Raw genomic sequence first — 22,157 nt, forward strand, 5'->3', positions numbered from 1 at the left:
GATGGTACTAGTTACCTAGAAATATTTCAACCTATTACAGTTTCTTTCAGCAGTCTGTCTATAATTATTAATCTTCAGACATTGAAATTTATAAGATTATTTCATCATATTAACCCTAATTATTGGATAGGAAAATTAAAATATCCATTTTTTTCTTTCTGTGTTTAAACACAAAGGCATGTAAATTTCTGTTAAATTAACACTTCAGATAACACTTAAGTATATAAATTTCCGTTAAACTTTCAGGTAGTGAATTTTTATATCTCCAATGGGAGGAATTATTATTTGTGTATATTTCTTTTTCTTTAAGGATGATAGACTATTATTAAGATGTTTGAATGCAAAAAGAAATAAAGACCAGTTATACTTTGTTTTAGAATACAAATTTAGCTACTTTTAGGGAGTAGACTCATTTTAAAAGTGTGATAAGTAGTACAAACAGTAAGCTCTTTGGATACTCTCCTGCTACAAAAATTGCTTTATGAACTTGTTACAATAAACTTTTTCACAGGAGAAGAAAAGGTTAACAATTAACAACGTAGCACGACAGTGGGACTTGCAACATCGAGTAACCGACATTGCTACAAACCATGATAGAAAAGATTCTGACTCTCCTTCTCAGGACCCCTGTCTGAAGGATGGAAGCACCACCTCTGCATTTCCAGAGGAAACGGGGTATGCGATGCTATTCTTTCTAGATACAGTACTAGTCTTCGAAGAACTGAATTTGAAGCAGAAATGGGAAGCCATCTCACATATAATTATTTAACAATAGTTTTCTTATGAAAATCTACTGAATTAGAAGTTTAAATTTAAAAATTAAGGTGGAATTATTGAAAAAACACACTGACCCCTAGTTTAAAAACCCTTCAGTGGTTTTATATTTGTCATAGGAAAAAAATGTAGAATACTTAATATAGCCTGTAAGACCCCAACCCGCCTCACCTATTTTATCCTATTCTATTGCAGCCTTGGTGAATTCCAGTTTAGTTATTTGATTGGAAGTTACTTTCTTTCTGTTACAAGAAAACAGTTTATTCTCCCCTGACACCACTTCCCTCCCCTCCTCCCCTTACCCTGCCCTAGCTTTAACTCCAACTCAGCCTGGAGGGCTTCGGTTTCGACTTCATATCCCCTGAAAAGCCTTCCCTAACTGTTTTCCAGAATCTACACTATATCACATACCTCCTTTATCTCTCAGTACTCTGCATGGCACCTTCTTAGCACTTTCCATAACCATAATTAAATGAAGGGTGGATAGTTTTTCAGATCTGTTTTCCCCATTACAGTATAAGTTTCAAGAGGAAAAGAATCCTGATTATCTTGACCTATATCCATCCCTGGCAGCCAGCACAAAACCTTACTCCTTAGTTAGTAGTATTAAGCAGTTCAGCATAAAATCTGAATAATTACTCCACTTGTGTTCTATAATATCTGTCTATTCCTGTGGCTTAAAACCTCTTTTCTTCTATGACACGTGTCACATAATTCATATCTCCTGGTTTCTGAGAAAATCTGAGTACAATGTCTAGACTTTGCATATTTATCTTCCTCTTAAGAAAGCACTTTGGAATCAAGTAAACGAGAAGGGCATAAAGCATATATATCTTTATAGTTTATTTATAATTTTAAATATATATATGTATATAATTTTAAAATAAAGCCTAAAAATCTGTTGAAATTTCAATTTTGTTTCAGGTGATGAAGCAGTTATCTAATTACTTTAACCAAACTCTGAAACACATTTCAAACCAAATATAATGTAGCTTTTTTTATTTCAAGTTTTTAGCTAGTATTCTTTAAGCTTTTTATAATATAAATAATGTAATAAAGAAACTAATTTAAAAGGCATTAGAATAATATTTTGGATTTTTCTAGAGTTAAGAGTCTGATATATATTTAGACAAATAAACTTTACAATTTTTAATTATAGGATTCCTTTATATTGATCAATGTATTTTCTTCAGTTCTCTTAGGTATTTACATGTAGAGCTTCTCAACTCTTTCAGCTAAAAAAGTCAGGCAACAAGAATATAAATTTATGCTCTGGCTGGGTGACTCGGTTGGAGCATCGTCCCATATACCAAAAGGTTGTGGATTTGATTCCTGGTCAGGGCACATACGTAGGTTGTGGGTTCAATCCCCCTTCATGGCACGTATGGGAGGCAACTGATTGATGTTTTTCTCTCACAGATATGTCATTCTTATATTGCCCTAGAACTCTATATTTAATATCATTTAAATGTCAAAATATTATTTTACTTGATTAGAATTGTAATACTTTATAAAGTTAAATTTTATATCATTTGTCTTTAGATTTATGAAGTACTATATAATTTCTCTTTTAAAAAAGTATTTTTTCTGTCCTCCTTAAGGTTTTCTAGTTCCAAGTTTATCCAAATAGTCTTGCAAATTTTATTCTAAAATTTTAATAAGGTTTAAAAAGTTAATACTAAAATACATCAGTTTTATTTTTAATATGGTGTTATATAAGAGTCTAACTTGACTTTATTTCAGTTGATAAGTCAATGTGCTGATAATAGTATTCCTTAATTATCATTCTGATTTTTTTAAATGAGAATGCCATTTTCATCTTATATTAAGATCTCATAAATATATGGATGTATTCCTGGACTTTCTATTCCATTTCACTAATCTACTTAATCTGTTTTAGTGCCAATACCAAACTGTTTTGATTATTGTAGTTTTGTAGGAAGTTTTAATTTCTGGGAAATCTGCTTTCACTATTCTTCCCAACGTTTCAATTCTCACACACTTTTTCTAGTATATGAACTTTAAAATTATTTAAGTGGGGGCCCCAGCCAGTGTGCCTCAGGGGTTGAGCATCGACCCATGCACCAACAGGTCATGATTCAATTCCCAGTCAGGGCACATGCCCAGGTTGTGGGACTGATCCCCAGTGGGGGGCATGCAGGAAGTGATTAGCGATATTCTCTCTTATCGATGTCTCTCTCCCTCTCTCTCCCTCTCTCTTCCTCTATCTCTAAAATCAATAAAGAAAAATTATTTTAAAAAATAAATAAAATAAAAGTAATTAAGTGGGAAGAGCTAAACCAAGGAACTTATATGTATATATGCACAACCAGTGGACACAGACATAAGGTTGGGGAAAGCAGGAGGTATTGGGAGCGAGGAGGAAGGGGGTGTCAATGAGGGGGGAAAGGGGGACATCTGTAATACAACAACAATAAAATAAAATAATTTAATCTAAATGATAGACTTTTTTTAAAATGGCATTTAACTTATTTATTTCAGAAGGATTGACATTCTTAAGATAATAATCATCACTTTAAAAATGAAGATATAGCTCTTCATTTTGTCAGGTCTTGTTTGGTATTCAGAGGGAGCTAACTGCCAAAGTGTTGAAAGGTTGAAGGAAAATTATGAGGAACTAAATGAAGTTACAGACCATGAAATCATAGCAACTGTAGTCTGAATTTTTAAGAGAGTATTCCAGAAACACCGGATAAGTTAAATGTCTGATAAAAAATGAGATAAAGGATCAAAGGTTGTGAGTTTGATTCCTGGTCAGGGCACATACAAGAAGGCGACTGATTGATGTTTCTCTCCCACATCAATGTTCCTCTCCCCCATGCCCCCTTCACCTGTCTCTAAAACTGATGAGCATGTCCTTGGGTGAGGATTGAAAAAAGAAAGAAAAGGAGTTACCAACCAAAAATACAGTGATACTGGCTTTTATATTTACCTATGTAATTACATTTCCCAGTGTTCTTTATTTCTTCATATGGCTTGGAGTTACTGTCTAGTGTTCTCTCATTTCAGTCAAAAGGACGATTTTAGCATTTCTTATAGGGTAGGTGTACTAGCAATGAAATCTCACAGCTTTGATTTATCTAGGAATATCTTGATTTCTCCCTTATTTTTGAAGTACAGTTTTGCTGGATATAGAATTATTAATTGACAGGTTTTTCTTTTAGCACTTGATTGACACTCATTCATTCCACTGCCTTCAGCCATCTGTGGTTTCTGATGAGAAACTGACTGTTAATATTATTGAGGATAATCTTGTATATAACCAGTCACTTTCTCTTGCTGCTTTCAAGATTCTTTCTTTTTCTTTGTTTTTTTAACAATTGGAAGTGATTGTGTAGGGACTTCTCAGGTCTTTTCTGAGCATGTGTCCAGCCCTGGACTTGAATGTGGACTTCTGTATTCCCTGGAATATACAGGAGCTTCTCAAAGCCCCTACTCCCCCAAGTATCTTCTTTCCCAATCTCTCCTTCCTTGGGCTTGTTGGTTTATTGTTTGCCCCATATGGCAGCAGCTAATACATTTTTGCCTTTATGCTTTTAACAAATGTCACCAGGAAGCCACCTCAGCCATGAGGAAGCTCCAAGGCCGGTGAAACAAAGGCAAACCCTTGAGCTGGTCCTTCAAAACACACAACCATAATTTTTTGAGAGTAAGGTATGTATCACTTCTGGTACCAGCAACCTGCACATAGAATGTGGGCTGTCATTGTCAGGGCTACCACTGAGCTGGGGAATAAGGGGATGGTAACAGGGCAAGTTAAAATACCATAGAACTCTCTTACTAAATTCAGCATTTTTTCTTAAGCATTCCCCTAGTTGTTGTAATGTTTTTGTTAGATTCCAGAATTCTGAAAAAGGTGATCTGACAGTTCTTGCTAGCATGTTTGTTGCTTTTATGGAGGGATGGAGTTTTGGAGTTCCCTACTCTACCATTTTCTCTTCTTTGGAAATCTAATATGTTTGCTATATTCTATGAGCTATACTTTTACATTTCAAGATCAAGATAATATGCATCTGTTCTATAATCATTTGTCAGTTGGTATCTTCTAAAGATTAAAACTAGCAAACACTGTTTAAGTTTCTGAGGTTATATAACTATTTTTTATGTGAGAATTAGGTAGTATACTATGATTATATCTCATTTTCTGCTTCCTAAACCACTCAGAGACTAATCTGAGCATAATAATCCAAACAGCCCCCTCTTAATTACACTTCAAAAGTTGTTCAAAACTGTGCCACACATTTTAGTTTGCTTTGTACTGGAGCCATGACTTATGTACCTTGTTTTTATCTGGGGTTTCTTTTTACTTTTATTTATTTTTTAAATTGATTTTTAGAGCAAGGAAAGGAGAAAGAGAGAGAGAAACATCGATGTGAGAGAGAAACATCTATTGGTGGCCTCCCACATATGCCCCGACCAGGGATCAAACCTGCAGCCTGGATACGAGCCCTGATCGGGAATCAAACCCACTATCTTCTGATGTATAGGACAGTGCTCCAGCCAGCTGAGCCACACCAGCTAGGGCTATCTGCAGTTTCTTATTGCCTGTCTTTTTTCTTTTTAATTGAACACTGAAATGTGTACTGCCTTTACTACATTTCTTTTTTTTTTTATTGACTTCTTATTTATCTTTTTGAAACCTACTCTCTCTCTGACCTAATTTTGTCTCATTATTTCCTTTATTATTATATATCATATTACTAGTAGATTTTTTTTTTTCTCCTATTGTGTTTCTTTCTCATATTCTCAAGTACTTTTAGCCTCTCAACTTCTAAATGGTAGAGTTGCTCAGATTTTGGTCTGGGGCCTTCTTCTTACTCTCTGTTTCCCCCCTAAGTAATGTTACATATGTCTTTGACTTTAAGTACCATTTATATTTTGAAGATACCAATATGTATACCTTATCTTTTATGGTTTACCCATTTAGATTATGTTTAGGGGGAAAATATTTTACTACATTGAGATTATAAGTATATTCTCCCATTTTGTCTTCCTAAAAGTTAAAATTTGACCTTTCATATTTTAGTCTTTTTTTAAAGACTTTTTTAAAAGGCCGTGATTGATTAATTGATTGATTGATTTTTTAGAGAGAGAGAGAGATTTTTTAGAGAGAGAGAGAGAGGAAGGGTGAAAGAGAGGGAGAAAGAGAGAGGGAAGGAAGGAGAGAGATATTTGTTGTTCCACTTATTTATTTATTTATTGATTGATTGATTCTTATATGTGCCATGACCAGAGCTTGAACCCACAACCTTGTCTTATTGGGATGATGCTCTAACAAACTGAGCTACCCAACCAGGGCCTTCATATTTTAGTCTTTATTACACCTGGAATTTATTTTGAAGTTTGAAATTGAAATCTGATTTGGTTGTTTCTCCCCTGTACGAATGAATAGCCGGTTGCCCTAGAGTTATTTAGTGAATATTCTTTCTTTTGCTCACTAATCTGCAATGCTATTCTGCCTGACTTTTTTATTGTCAGTGGGAGAAGTAGATAGTAGGGTTTTTTTATAGATCTTTTTTTTAAGCGTTCTTTTTTTTTTTTTTTCTCTATTGATTTGAGAGAGAGAGGAAGGGAGAGGGAGAGAAAGATAGAAACATTAATGAGAGAGAACATCAATTGGCCGCCTCCTACATGCCCCACACTGGGGATTTGGCCCATAGCCTGGGCATGTGCCCTGACTGGGAATCGAACTGGTGACCTCTTGGTGCATGTGTCAACACTCAACCACTGAGCTACACTGGCCAGGCTAGATCTTCAATTAATATCCCTGTGTTCAGTGTCACTTCTCATTCCTATCTTCTAACATAACTACTATTCTTGTCTTTTCAAAGCTCTACTGGGCAGGTTCGCTGCCATCTTTGTTGTTGTGTCCAGGGCATATTCAAAGCTATAGTTTCCTTTGTCCTTCATCATTCAACATGCTTCACTTTCCAGCTTCCAGAAATTTGCTGAAACTTCTTGCTACAGATTGTCCTCCCTGTTTGTATTTGCTGTTGTTGGGGGTTTATACCATTCTAATTATTTTAATGGGGTCTTAGAGGGAGAGGTTTTAAACACATGTGCTCAGTCTGTCTGTTATTTTATCTGAAAGTACTGAGGTGTTTTAAATATTACACGTTGTATTACTACATTATCTGCAACTCTTTAAAATTATAATTAGATTTTATCTTTCTGAAATGATATAAGCCTGGCTCTTTCTGAACATAGAAAGCTAGTCAGAGGGCCACAAAGTGTCTTTCTTGGGGTTTTGATTTGTTTTGTTTTTTTAATATTACATAGGTTTTCCATTTTTAACAATCCCATTTATAGTGTTCAGTGTTTCATAATGCCAACAAGGTGGCTAATTCCTGTGTTACATTGTCTGTGGCCTTTGGCATACGGGTGTGTAACAAAATGCCTGGAAACAAGTATCCATGAAGAAATTATAGGCACATACAGGGAAGAAATTCCATAAAACTTTGCTATATCCCATTAACGATTTCACTGTTCACTGTACTTGGGACAGCTTTACAGTAAAATGACATATTGCAGGTTTCTTTCCCCTGCCAGAAATGGGAAAGTACTTGGTGTAATGTGTTTTTTATTTTTTTATTTTTTATTTTGCTTACATTGGATGCATGTAGTGAAGCTGGTTTATTTTTGGTCATTTCCTGTCTATGAACACTGTGGTATTTTAGCCAACACTACTATAATAAAATAGTATGCATAAAGTGAATTTCCACACCTACAAATGTTGTAATAGAAATCCATAAAATACATTATTATAGGAATCAGCACCACTTATTCACTGGGAAAAGAATCTTCTGAAATATTTCAAGTCTTTCTGCTCTAACCTGTTATAGAAAGCCTAAAGATGTTTTCAAAATACACCAAAAGAACCCATAATTCTCTGAAATATTCTTTTTTTCTCATTCAGGCGTTTAAGAGTATATTCTCCATTGAACCTGATTTTCAGGGAGTCATTACTTTATGGCATTAAGTTAATCACCCTGTACTTTGTAAGGTATATAAATGTCTAATTACTATGTTGTACACCTGAAATTAATATAATGTTGGATATCAACTATAATGGAAAAACAAATTTTATATGTATAAATTAATTACCCTATCTTAGAGTCCTTTACTAATCAAGATGGCATAGAATATTTTTTCTGATTCATTCCTACACAAAGACTGAGTTGAATAAATGAATGTTTGGACTTGGGATTAACCACTAATAATCTTGGAGAGAATTCCTATTTGATGGCAGACTGCCGACTGTTATATAAATAATATTTGAGTCAGAAAATATCCAGGGAAATATATTGGGCTTCATGGGAAAACACATTATAAAACATAGATCCTTCATAGAAGAATACTACATTTCTTAGAGCATGAATTTAGACTGGGTAGGGGTAGGAAACTGGACCAAGTGAGCCAGTCACCTGCTCTAAACATTTGAATCACACTTGATTCCTCCCTCTCCTTCATTCCCTGCCATCAATCACTAAGTCCTACCTTTATTTTCTTTTAAATATTTGATATGTTTATGTTCTCTTCTTTTATTAATAATAATCACTAAAATGTAGTGAGCTAAGCATGGTTTAGAGTATCACTTATATTCTCCATAACAACTTTGAAAATATATGTATAAGTCACCATTTTACATACCAGGAAACTGAAACTACAAAGAAATTTAATAACTTGCCCCCCAAAATTGAGTAGTCACAGGCAGGCATTAAATTACCAGAGAACTGGATATAGGTGTACAAGAGCCAAAAAAGTCTTCAACTTAGAGATCAAACTCAGAGATCAGCCAAGGGTTTGCTTTTATCATTTAAAAAAACAACAACAACAGAGTGCCCATCTGGTCTGTAAGGGATGTTCAGCATAGTGTTCTGGGTTAGCAATCTCCTGTTAAATTCTGTTTTCTCTTCTTCTGCAGGTGGGAGATTAGGATTAGGAGTGGTTTTTGTTTCCACAGTCACCACCTTAGGTCAATCTGTAGTTTATATTCTTAAACTTTTAATCATGTGGATAAAGAAAAGCAAGATACTTCCAAATATATAATATAAAACAACACCACTTCTCAAAGGATTTATTCATGTTTTTGATACATAGCTGTGATTTCCCATCATTTTTACATTAAAACACACTTCTTTTGCTGAGTGTCATGGCTATCAAGCATCACTCCATCAACTAGCTACCTTTTATTTCTTCCTTGACATTACTTTTGCATTGTTTGCCTTTGCCTCACCTGAGAATACTTCTTGCTAACCCTACCTGTGTCTGGATCACTGATTCTGCCCTTTGCTCAAACCACAGCTTATGGTTGGAATCCTTTATACAATTCAGGAGATACTAAAAAAAAGTCCTAATTGTCTCACTTCATTAATTCACACAAGAAATATTATTGTGCACAACGTGCTAGGAGCTGTGCTAGATGCTGGTTCTACTACAGCGAATCTGACCCAGTTCGAGCCCTGAAGGATCACCATGTTTAGTGACAGAGACAGACAAGTAAACAGTAATTGCTGTGCTGGTGGGCAGTGCTATTACGGGTGTGCACCCTTTCCATCAAGCCTTCTTTGTTTTAGTAGCAGTGAAATGTAACTCCTATCCTTTTTCTTATTCCAGAAATGATTATATGTTCCACATAGCTCAACACAAATCTATTATACAAAGCACAGTACAAGGAGTTCTTAATTCTCTTCTTGTTTTTGTTCCATTATTAGCCTTTACTTTTATAGGATTGTCCTCTAAGATTCTTCATCTACTACTGCTCATTGAATGTTTGATTATTTTTATATAATAATTATTGTCTTGAGCACTAGTCTGACAGAAATCAAGGCTTTTTGTTGCACATTCACTTAGAGCTGTTATATTATAATAGCCTGCTTGTTATTGTGTAGACCAGCGACTTTCAACCTATGCGCCACAAAAATTTTCTAAACATGCAGTACCTGACTATTTAGTCATGGGCACTGACCTCTTTTCCCTTAGGTTGTCAAATAAAAAATGACAAGAGCCAACACAACAGTAGTCATCCAGTGTGAATGAATCAAAATTATACTTTTTTTTTTTGTCAGATTGGCGAAAAATAAATATTTTTTTTGTGTGCTGCAGAATTTTAGTAATTAGTTTATGTGTGCCATGAGATGAAAAAGGTTGAAAATCTGGGATGGCTCGTATATGTTCACATAAGTCTAGTAAAACCTGGGTGATGGTTTGCCAGCTTTATCCCCCAAGAGCATCATTATACAAATTTTGAAGGTCTTTAATAATGCAGTTATTCAATATACATTATGAGAAGCTCGTTACTAGGCCCCAGAACCCCCAAAGATGAAAAATATAGTCATTAGCCTCGAGGAACTCACTATCCAACAGAGGTGGCAGAATTGCAGACCTGTGATTACGGGGCAGTTTGAGAAGCAAAGCATTGGAGCATGTACAGAATCACAGAGACACGAAGGGGAGCAAGCACTGACAGACAGGGCGAATCTGAAAGTAAACACCAGAATGAAAACAGAACAAAGGCCAAGCATTGCTCGAGATTAGGTAAAAGCAGAAAATTTGAGTTGGATCAAGCTATTTCTTTTCTTCTCTGGCTATCATTTAAGTATCCTTTACAGAAAATGTGGCTCCGACATTGGAAATAATATCAACTATCATATTGAGTAGTGTATGTGAAGAGTTTTTATAGGTGTACATATTATATAAATAGTGGATTGTTTTTCATCATTTCTTATTTCAAAATGGGGAGGACATCTTCATTAATTTTACTGCTTATAATTGTAGTATACACTTGCAAAATTTTAAGCGACATGGAAGTATTAAAAAATAGAAAGTCAAAGTTAACCCTTAACCCAACTTCTGAGAGATTAACTATTGTTAAGAGTTATTTTATGTCTTCCCAGGTGTTTTATAAACATATTTTTGTATTATGTGGTTCTTGCTATAGAAACAGTGTTTTGTAAAATGTGGTTTTTTATTTTTCAGCTGGACAGTGAAATACTTTATATGTTACGAAAACCTATTTGTATTGACATGAAAACATATTCATGGTACATTAAATGGATTGTTTTAAAACTAAGTAGAATATCAATTATCTTTCATTGACATAAACAATTTGGGTTTAAAGGTATTTTTTATTCACATGTGTTTCTTTGTGAATTAAAATATTATGACTAGAAGAGGGGGAGACTGGATGAAAGAAAGTGAAGGGATTAGTCAAAGAACACCTATGCATAACCCACAGACACAGACAGCAGTGTGGTGATGGCCAGAGGGGAGGGGGAGGGATGGGAGCCGGGTAGAGGTGGGCAAAGTTGGGGGATGAGAACATCTATAATAGTGTCAACAATAAAAATTAAAAATAAATGTATGACTAGAAGAATCAAAACTTCCAGGTATTCTATTGAAAATTAGTCTTTGGTGCTCTGGATTTAATTATTAAAATGAAAAAGTGAATATAGAATTTTAAATACCTTTCCCAACAGGTCTTTATAGTCTTGTTGTTTACTTTGCATGATAAGACTATCATTTAAAATTGTATGTTCACTTTTTCAGGTCTCTGGACTCAGTACTCACCAATGCTTTACAAGGTTTATCTGTCACAGACACACACCTTGTTGAACTGGACGGGGACACGCTTTTCCTGTATGGCTCAGGCGCACTGGAATCTCTAGATCGGAATTGGAGTGTTCAAACAGCAGGGATGGTGACAACAGTGTCCTTCACTTTCATAGAATTTGATGAAATAGTCCAAGTGCTTCCCAAATTGAAGATGAAGTTCCCTAATTCTCTGGTAAACATTTCCTTTTAGTAGTCTATTTGAATTATTCTCAGTCATGACTTATATGTTTAGGCTAAACACCTGTTTTTAACTCTTACTTATGCAATTTCCATCTGGCAGGGAGACTAAGCTTTTGTGTTGATTTTCTGGACCTGCGATTTAAAGTAGTATTCATAAATGCCCTTGCAGCTTTCTGTTAGTATTGAAAATTCTCTCTCTAGAAAATGATTCTTTATGGAGTATAAAGGACTAACATAACTGTATTCATATTGTTTCTTTCTACTTTGTAAAGCATTCAACAGGACCTCACTTAACCATATATTATATATTCATTTATTGTACCTGGTATTAATGGAACATGCACATTTTTATATAATTTTCATAATAGTCCTCTCACAACATTTGTAATAATTTTAGTAGCTCACTGAAATTAATTTTAGAGTTAGCCTTTTCCAATTATGGTATTATTGTATTATTAATTGGTATGCATTTGCAGAAACTGTGATTTACATGCATTCTTACTTGAATTATTATTGATGTGTTTGTCTCTGTTAGCCTTTGTATAGCGTCTCCCCACATCATTCTCCTAAATAATATAGATAGAAGTGCAGACAGTATGTTTAGAAAAGAGCATCATTTCACAGACAGAACACTTACATTAGCATTTCAGTTTTAGTGACTTGATTTTCCTGTAGCCAGTTTAACTAGCCTGCATAGTAAATAGCAAGATACAGGTATAATGGCTAATTAGTTCTCTCAGAAACATTCTGAGCCCTGTATTTATAAAGTTCTGAAAATTTTATTTTTAATCATTCTTTTATAATTTTAATTTCAGCAAAAAGTATATAAAATCATTGTAATGAGTTATTGTGTATTTATGTAATTTTTAAGGATTTTAGTTTGTTACTAAGTGGAGGGTATCCTTTGCAGAAGGGAAATCACTATGAATTCAATATTGGATGGATTAATGGATTTCATTCAGTTGATTGACTTAATGTAATAGAAAACATATTAACTAAGTTTACAGATTTACTTAGAGAGTGATCAATAAAGTTTTAATGTTAGTATTTTACAATATGGTTAAACAACATTCAGCTCTTTTTTTGTGTGTTTTATTATTGCAGCACCTTAAATTCAAGGAAACAAATCTTGTAATGCTGCAGCAATTCAATGCATTAGCACAACTCCATCGCATTGACCAGTTGACAATTGATCCTCAAGGAAATCCCGTTGTCAATTTTACCCTCTGGAAATACTATGTACTGTTTAGGCTGAGCCATTTTAATATGCAGAAAGTAAATGGGACAGAGGTAAGCTAAACACTAAGTCACTGTGGAATAAAAGGGTTCCTTTTTAAGGGAAATAGTTATACAAATGGTAAGAAATTTAAGTAAGCATGTTGGAACTTTTGAGAAACACTGTTGTTTCAAATCTTGACTGTTAAAATGTCAAAAAGCTAAAAATCTATTTATTCTAAAACTTATAAAGCACTACACAAATTTTGAAAATAAAATAATAACAAGGTCATGATGAATAGTAAATAGTTTTACTGTTGTTTGTAAGCATTCAGAGAAGTATAAAGTTGGTAAAATAACAGTTTAAAATAAAAAAAGATTACTTCTATAGGTAATGTGATCTTTGTGTTTTTAAAAGTGCTTTGTAGACTGCCTGGCATGCAAGAAGGGATGGAGAAATAACACCCAAATGTCAACTAATAAGAGTAGCGGTAGAAGAAGGGAAGAGCAAAATGGGGGGAAAAGGGATGTACACAGGGAAAGAAGAATGATCACAAAAGAAGAAAGGAGAAGGAGGAAAAGTATAAGAAGCATAAATAAATGTTTGGACCACCTCGTTAGTAGTTTGTATAAGCTGCCTGTGGCATATCTGCACTGCATAGCTCAGGCCTGGAGCCTGAATAACTGGAAAGTTACTAATAAAAAGCTATTTTTCAAATTGATTCTGCGAAGCTGGTCACAAGGGTAATCCCCCAGCCATCCAAAGACCATGTTCTCTTTAAATATTATTTAGGAATAAAAGAGAGAAATTATACTTCTTCCTGAAGTGAACTGAACTAATCCTCTAAAGGAAAAAATCTTAAATATGCTGTTAGTATTATTGTGATTATCTCTTAAAATTCAGAAGACCTCTTTATTGTAAATGAACTGTAGTCAACTTTGCTGGCATGGTATTAACAGCCTCTTCTTTTTCCCTGCAGCTGATACACTACAAGTACTTCTGGCCCAGAACTCCACAAATCCAGCATATTATTAGTAGACTGGAGGTCTCTGGGTCAGTGTGTAAAAAGCATTGTGAAATTTGCATCAACCAGAGTAAGCCCACAACCACAGTATCAACCATCAGTCAAAAATAAGGGCAAATCTGGAGCCTTCTATGAGTATTAGTTTCTCTAGCTAGTTCTTAAGAGATTTGGTTCAGTCTTGTGTACTCTTGTGTACCCTCTTGGTACTTCCCCAGATTATGAATCCCTGGTCACACCTAATAATTAGTCCAAAAGGTTTCCAAAGCTACTTCCAGTTCCACCATGGACAGTATACTTACCCAGACATGGATCACCACTAGAAATAATAATTTATTATAGAACTAGGAAGGAATCATATGCTATAATTGTAGGAAACAGAAAAGAATGAGAAAGAACCAATATAATTTATTTTTATTTAAAGTTTCAAAAATGTCAAAGCCAGAGACAGTTGACCCTTTAATTAACACCTGAAATAAAGCTGCTTATCTCATCCATGGCAATAGATAATAATGTATTATATTTCTATTTCTCTTTGTGTAAGAATGATACTGCTTGAGATAGAGTTAAATTGAATTATGAACATCAAAAATAAAAAATGGAGTAGTGGCCTGCACTGACCACTAGGTGACTATACTAGACCACACGATTTAGTTGTCAGCTAAAGGAAGGATTTGTGGGAGCAGAGCAGCAGCCTCATTAACTATGAAAATATAGGAAAGTGTTTCTTCCTCTTGAATTTTTTGGAATAGTTTGAGGAGGATAGGTGTTCTTTGAATGTTTGGTAAAGCTCACCTTTGAAGCCATCCAGTCCAGGACTTATATTTGCTGAGAGTTTTTTTTTATTACTGCTTCAATTTCATTAGCTGTTATCAGCCTATTCAGGTTTTCTGATTCTTCCTGATGGAGCTTTTGAAGATTGTATGTTTTTAGGAATTTGTCCATTTCACCCAGGTGGTTCAGTTTGTTGGCATATAGTTGTTCATATATATGTTCATCCTTTGTATTTCTGTGGTGTCAGTTGTTACTTCACCTCTTTCATTTCTGATTTTATTTATTTGGGTGCTCTTTGTTTCTTGATCAGGCTGGCATTATCCTAATTCCAAAACCAGATAAAGACACTACAAAGAAAGAAAATTACAGAACAATATCTCTAATGAACATGAAAGCTAAAATCTTCAACAAAATATTAGCAAATTATGTATAGCAATATATTAACAGGATCATACACCATGACCAAGTGAGATTTATTCTGGGGGTATAGGCTGGTACAACATTTGCAAATCAATAAATGTGATATATCATATAAACAAAATGAAAGATAAAAAATCACATGATTATATCAATAGACATAGAAAAAGCATTTGACAAAATCCAGCACCCATTTTTGATAAAAAACTCTCAGCAACGTGTGAATAGAAAGATCATACCTCTACATAATAAAGGCATATATGACAAACCTAAAGCCAACATCTTATCCAATGGGCAAAAACTAAAAGCATTTCCCTTAAGAACTGGAACAAGACAAGAATTTATGCTTTCACCACTCTTATTCAACATAGTACTAGAAGTCCTAGCCATAGCAATCAGACAAGAAGAAAAAAATAAAAGGCATCCAAATTGGAAAAGAGGAAATAAAATTGTCATTATTTGCAGATGACTTGATATTGTACATAGAAAACCCTGAAGATACCACCAAAAAACTACTGGATGTAATAAATGAATTCAGCAAAGTAGTAGGATACAAAATTAACGTCCAAAAAAATGGCATTTTTATACACCAATAATGAACTCTCAAAAAGAGAAACTAAAAAAAATCCAATTTACCATTGCATCAATAATGAAAAATAAGATACATAGAAATAAACTTAACCAAGGAGGTAAAAGACCTGTTCTCAGAAAACTACAGGACATTAGGAAAGGAAACAGAGGAAGATACAGACCAGTGGAAGCACATACCTTGTTCATGGATTAGAAGAATTAACATCTTTAAAATGTCCACACTACCCAAAGCAATCTATAGATTCAATGCAATCCCTATTAAAATACCAACAGCATATTTCACATATCTTGAACAAATATTTCAAAAATTTATATGGAATAAAAAAAGACCCTAAATAGCCTCAGAAATCTCAAGAAAGAAGAACAAAGTTAGAGGCATCACAATACTGGATATCAAACTATAGTGCAAAGCAGTTGCAATCAAGACAGCATGCTGTTGTCACAAGCATATAGATCAATGGAACAGAACAGAGACCTCAAATATCGACTCAACCATTATAGTCAATTAATATTTGACAAAGGAGGCAAGAACACACAATGGAATAAAGACAGTTTCCTTTTTTTTTTTTTTTTTATCCTCACCCGAGGACATTTTTTTCCATTTTTTGTTCAGATAGAGTGGGAGGGAGAGAGAGGAAGAGAGAGAGAGAGAGAGAGAGAGAGAAAGAGAGAGAGAGACATCGACGTGAAAGGGACACATCGAGAGGTTGCCACCCGCAGGACCCAACCAGGGCTGGGGACAAACGGCAACCAAGGTATGTGCCCTTAACGGGAACCAAACCCGGGTCTCTCTGGACCGCAGGTAGATGTTCTGTCCGCTGAGCCAAACCAGCCAGGGCAAGACAGTTTCTTTAATAAATGGTGTTGGGAAATTGCATAGGTACATGCAAAAAAAATGAAACCAGACCACTAACTTACACCATACACAAGAATAAATTCAAAATGGATAAAATACTTAAATGAAAGTCTCAAATCCATAGAAGTCCTAGAAGAAACCATAGGCAGCAAAATCTCAGACATCACACACAGCAGAATTTTCACTAATACATCTGCTAGGGCAAGAGAAACAAAGGAAAAAATAAACAAATGGGGCTACATCAAACTAAAAAGCTTCTGCACAGCAAATGAAACCAGCATCAAAATGAAAAGGGAGCCCACTGTATGGGAGAACATATTTGCCAATGATACATCTGATAAGAGGTTAATTTCCAAAATATGTAAAGAACTCATACAACTCATCAAAAGGAAAACAAACAATCCAATTGTAAAAATAGGCCAAGGACCAGTTCTTTTTAGAGGACATACAGATGGTCAAGACACATGAAAAAATGCTCAAAGTCACTAATCATCAGAGAGATGCAAATTAAAATGGCAATGAGGGGATAACCTCACACCTGCCAGAATGGCTACTATCAACTAATCAACAATTGATCAGTGTGACCAGGATATGGAGAAAGGGGAACTCTAGTACACTGCTGGTGGGAATGCAGACTGGTACATGTGGCCACTATGGAAAAAAGGATGAAGTTTCCTCAAAAAATTAAAAATGGAACTGCCATTTGACCCTGCAATCTCACTTCTAAGAATGTATCCTAAGAATCCCCAAACACCAACCAGAAAAAATATATGCTCCCCTATGTTCATAGCGGCACTATTTACAACAGCTAAGATCTGGAAACAGCCCGAGTGCCCATCAGTAGATGAGTGGGTAAAAAAGCTGTGGTTTATATACACAATGGAATAATATGCATCTGTAAAAAAGAAGGATCTCTTACCCTTTGTGACAGCAGGGAGGAACATGGAGAGTATTATGCTAAGTCAAATAAGCCACAAAGAGAAAGACAGTATCACATGATCTCACTAATATGTGGAATCTAACGAACAAAATAAACTGGTAAACAAAATAGGTCCAGAGGCATGGATGCATGGAACAGAGTGGCGGATCTTAGAGGGGCAGGGGATGTGAAGAGATTAACCGAAGAGTTTATATACATATATGCATAGCCCAAGGACACAGACAATAATGTGAAGGCCTGAGGTGGGGCAGGGGCTGGGTGGAGGGGGGGCAGAGGGAGGAAAATGGGGGACATCTGTAATACTGTCAACAATGAAAAAAAAAATGTATATTTTTTAAAGGAGTGGCTAGGGAAAGGAAGGGACCAGTCTGTACTGATTCATAAGATGCTTGTGATTTATGGGTTTATTTTTTAGAAAATGCCTGTGAAGTATATTTTACCTAGTGTCATGAATGAACTTTTAAAAGATTCAAAATTTAACAATACCAGTGTTTCTCAACTTCAGCTCTGTTGTGGTGTCTCTTCTATGAATTGTGGGATGCTTAGCAGCAGCCCTGGCCTCTACCCACTAGATGCCAGTATCACCCCTTCACCAGTTGTGACACCCAGAAATATCTCCAGACTTGCTAACTGTTCCCTAGGGATTAAAATAGCCCCTGGATGGGAACCACTGAATTATATAAACAAAGTAATAGTATTTAAAATGCAAGCCACCTTATTTCACATTAAAGAAAATATGCCCAGATAGTAATCCAAGTCCTGCTTTTAGTATTTTCTTGTTTAACATCTTAATAAACCCTCATAGGGAATACCTGTGACAAGTGAATCCTTGTAGCGTGGAAGGCAGACATGACTTCATAAAGAACAGAAGTATCCTTGCTAATCCAATGTGTTATCTCTTAGGCAAGGACAAAATTATCCTTATAAAAACAAGGTCAGAACACCACCTTGTTTTTCCTTTGAAACATTAAAACGAATCTATTTCAATGCCACTTGGAAATTTCCCCCTTGCCCTTCATTATTCTACTCCAAGAAGCTATATGGTTTCTGAAAAGTTCATTAAGAATCTAAGTTGCTTCAGTATACTTCCCAGAAAATATAGCTGCTAAGTCAGTGCAAACTCAGCTTCTAGTCATCCTCCCTCACCATGAGCCACATTTATACATCTTTATTCTAATTAAGCTCAGGGAAGAAAATGAAATATCAATGAGAACTCTTCTTATAGCCCAGGAGATACGTTCCTGGACTAAAAAGAAAATATTTAATCAGGACATTTCTTTGGAAGTATGGTAGTTGTATCAAGTTAAGAGACAGTGTCATTTTTTACCCGTCCCCATTGTATCTCTTCAGGTGACACAGAATGATATCATAATGGCTGAGAGGCTCTTTGGAATGCTAGCTCATGTAGCATCTTCCGAGTTACCCCAGTACCGTGTGATTTCAATTCTGGGTGATGCCAGGTAACCTTTAATTTCTATTGTTTTTAAATAATTATTGTTGCACTAGAAAAAGGAATAGATTCCACACTCCTCTTCACTGTGCCATTTCTGTATCTCACAAACATTTATCCTAGGTTTGTTTTGTGGTTGGCCCTATTCAAAGTGTTGGGGATATAAAGATGAATAAGACAAAGTCTTCACTCTTGTGTGGCTTATAAGCTAATAGGTTAAATATATAGATAAGCAATTATAATAAAATGTTTCCTGTGGCTCATATAAGAGGAGCATAGGAGAGACTAACAACATTTTGGAAGGACACTGGGGAAAGTGTCACAAAGGAGGTAACACTTTATCTAGTTCTTCAGGAATCAGTAGGAGCATCTCAGGTAGAGGGTATGGGGGAAGAGATCTGCAGAGGCACCAGGAATTGGAAATAGTTCCGTATAATCGGAGCATGGGATGATTGTGAAGAGTGATAGGAAATGAAGCTAGGAAGATGACTCTGGTCTGATTTTGAAGAGCCTTGCAATCCATAGAAAACAAAAGTGAAAACACTTTGTAACTAAGCACAAAAATCGTGTGGTTAAATGTATGTTCTAGAAAGGCTGCTATTTGAGCAGACGGGCATGGAGGGAATGGAGACTAATAAGAGGCTAGTCTGTAGTCTGGGAGAGAGATTACGAGGGCCTGGACTAAGGCAGTGAAGCTGGAGAAGAGGATAATTTGAAAAATACTTAGAAGAGGTGTACCTGACAGAATATATTCACTGACAGGCTATGGCATAGATGGAGGGGGAAAAGCCGAGGATGGTCTGCCAGTCATGATTCAGCTATAAGAATTCAGTCTGACTAGAATAAGTAGAAAATCATTGATTTACAAGGAATTCACTATCTACAAAATCATTAGAAGAATTGGAGAAGAACTCTGTAGACTGGGCCAGCCCACCAAGGAACAGTCAGGGAGCTGGGTGATCGGGAGACTTGTCCCAACGTGAACCCTAGAATCATATCACTTGAACTACGCTGCTTTTCCCACTCTTCCCCCAGAACCTGGCTTTAGAAGCATGCAGCCCTGCTGTAATTCATACCAACAAAACAGGCATCTCATGTGCTACTCTTACTTCCCCACTTAGCTCAGTGCTGAGTTCAGATCTTAACCCAGGTGTACAGTGATACCTCGGTTCTCGAACGCCTCGGATTTCGACCAAATCGGTATTCGACCAGGAGATTCGAGAAACTTTTGTCTTGGAATCCGAACAAATATTTGGAACTCGAACTTCCGAGATGAGCCGAGTTGAGCCGAATGGCGTTCATTCGGCCCAGCGCGCCTTGCTCGCGTCATCAGTGTGAGTGCAGAGAGAGAGTCACGCTTTGTGGAGAGAGTCACGCTTTACACTGAATTTAACCCTTAGACATACTGTACACTTTTATTTCTTGTTGAGACTTATGTTTTTCTACATATTATATACAAATTAGGCCAGTAAATAGGCATTTTCTGGGGCTTGGAACGAATTAATCCAGTTTCCATTATTTCCTGTTGGGTTTCATTGCTTCGGTTCTCGAACAATTTGGTTCTCGACCGTCCTCCTGGAACGAATTATGTTCGAGAACCGAGGTATCACTGTATCTAATTGGTGGAATCGTAATGCCATTGAAAACCTACAGAAACACTCCGAGAAACAAATACTGAGGGAGGTAAAGCTACAAAATTAACAGTGAATGTGAGAAATAGGAAGCAATAAATTTAAGAACTGATGATAGGGAAAGAAATCAATATAAATTATATTGTCTAAAAATAAAATGCATGATAAAAATATTTAATAACTTGAAAATAAGAATCCAAGAAAATTCTAAGAAAAATGAAATTAAACTTGCCAAGTCTCTTTCCCTGTTTAGAAAAATTATAGGTAACAGTTAACACCAGAAATTGATGGAAAAATATATGTTTAACAGTGTATTTTAAAATTTTAAGGGCTGTCATTAGAAAAAAGATTAGATGTATTATTTCTAAATCACTAAAAGGAAAAAAAACACTGATCAACAAAAAGCAGGAAAGGAAGCAAAAAGAAAAACATATCAGTTATCACAATAAATATTAATTAATGAAATTCTCTTATTAATAGATAGTGGCTCTCAGGTTAGGTTAAAAATTGAGTTACATGTTGTTTTTGAGAGATACCCCTAAAAATAGCAATATATAAATGTTGAAAATAAAGATATGGACAATACATAGCAGGCAAATGCTGACCACCACAACAAAAATGCAGGAATATTAATATTAGTGATAATGGAATTCATGACACCAAAAACTATAATCCACTAAAAAAAATAAAAATGTTAAATTTAATTTAACCAAGATGACAACTTTAAATATATTAAGAAATACAAGTATACACTGTCAAATTCATAATTATTGTGATAAATATTAATCGATTTGATCAGTAGATCAAATAAACCAAAATAAAAAAGAATATTGAGGACTTGAACAATTCAGTTAACACATTTTATCAAATAAATATACAGGTGGGGCAAAAGTAGGTTTACAGTTGTGAGTATACAGAACAGAGTTTATTGTTGTATTATTAATTATTGTATTATTTTCCATATGAACTTCTGTAAACCTACTTTTGCCCCTCCCTGTATTTAGAATTTTATTCCCAGAACTTTATTCCCCAATGCATTAAAAATAAATAAATAAATAAAACCTATTCAAACACTTAAGAAATGTTTAGGAAAAAATTGGACATATATTAAGCTCAAATAAAATCTATGTATATCCCGAAAGGTATACTCATACGGATAATTTTCTATAATTATAATATAAAATAATGAGCCAAAAGCTTGTCCAGTTGGAATTGGGAAAACGAAGAAACAGGAGAAGCAAGTTTCCAGAAAACAAGATAAATGCTTTTAAACTTAAAAATTAAGATGTTGACCTCAATCAAAACTATAGACATGAAAATTTTAAAACATTAAGGTAACTTTGTGGGAAAAGACTAAAAGTTTGATAATGTAAAGCATGATGAAACAGGATTCATATATACTATTGGTGTTAATGAAAATTGAGGCAACTTTTTCACAACTTAGCAGTACCTAATAAATTTTTATTAAGTACATGCCCTTTGACTTAGTGATTTCACTTAAAGGACTATTATACAGAATATATATATATATATATATATATATATATATATATATATATATATATAATTTTATTCTCACCCGAGGACATTTTTCCATTTTTTGTTCAGATAGAGTAGGAGGGAGAGAGAGAGAGAAACATCAACGTGAAAGGGACACATCGAGTGGCTGCCA

The 22,157-nt window shown here is 35.0% G+C and overlaps 1 protein-coding gene across 1 annotated transcript in view; it reads left to right on the forward strand.

The window, feature by feature from the left end:
* Nucleotides 1–22,157, forward strand: part of LRRC49 (leucine rich repeat containing 49) — a 192,114-nt gene that overhangs the window by 141,354 nt on the left and 28,603 nt on the right. The window contains exons 11-14 of the mRNA XM_036263468.1: nucleotides 512–675; nucleotides 11,344–11,581; nucleotides 12,694–12,879; nucleotides 18,755–18,864. Coding sequence (XP_036119361.1) covers nucleotides 512–675; nucleotides 11,344–11,581; nucleotides 12,694–12,879; nucleotides 18,755–18,864 — 698 coding nt within the window. The remainder of the gene's footprint in view (nucleotides 1–511; nucleotides 676–11,343; nucleotides 11,582–12,693; nucleotides 12,880–18,754; nucleotides 18,865–22,157) is intronic.

Source organism: Molossus molossus, unplaced genomic scaffold (genome assembly GCF_014108415.1).
Source record: "Molossus molossus isolate mMolMol1 unplaced genomic scaffold, mMolMol1.p scaffold_m16_p_1, whole genome shotgun sequence".
NCBI classification, from domain to species: Eukaryota; Metazoa; Chordata; class Mammalia; order Chiroptera; family Molossidae; genus Molossus; species Molossus molossus.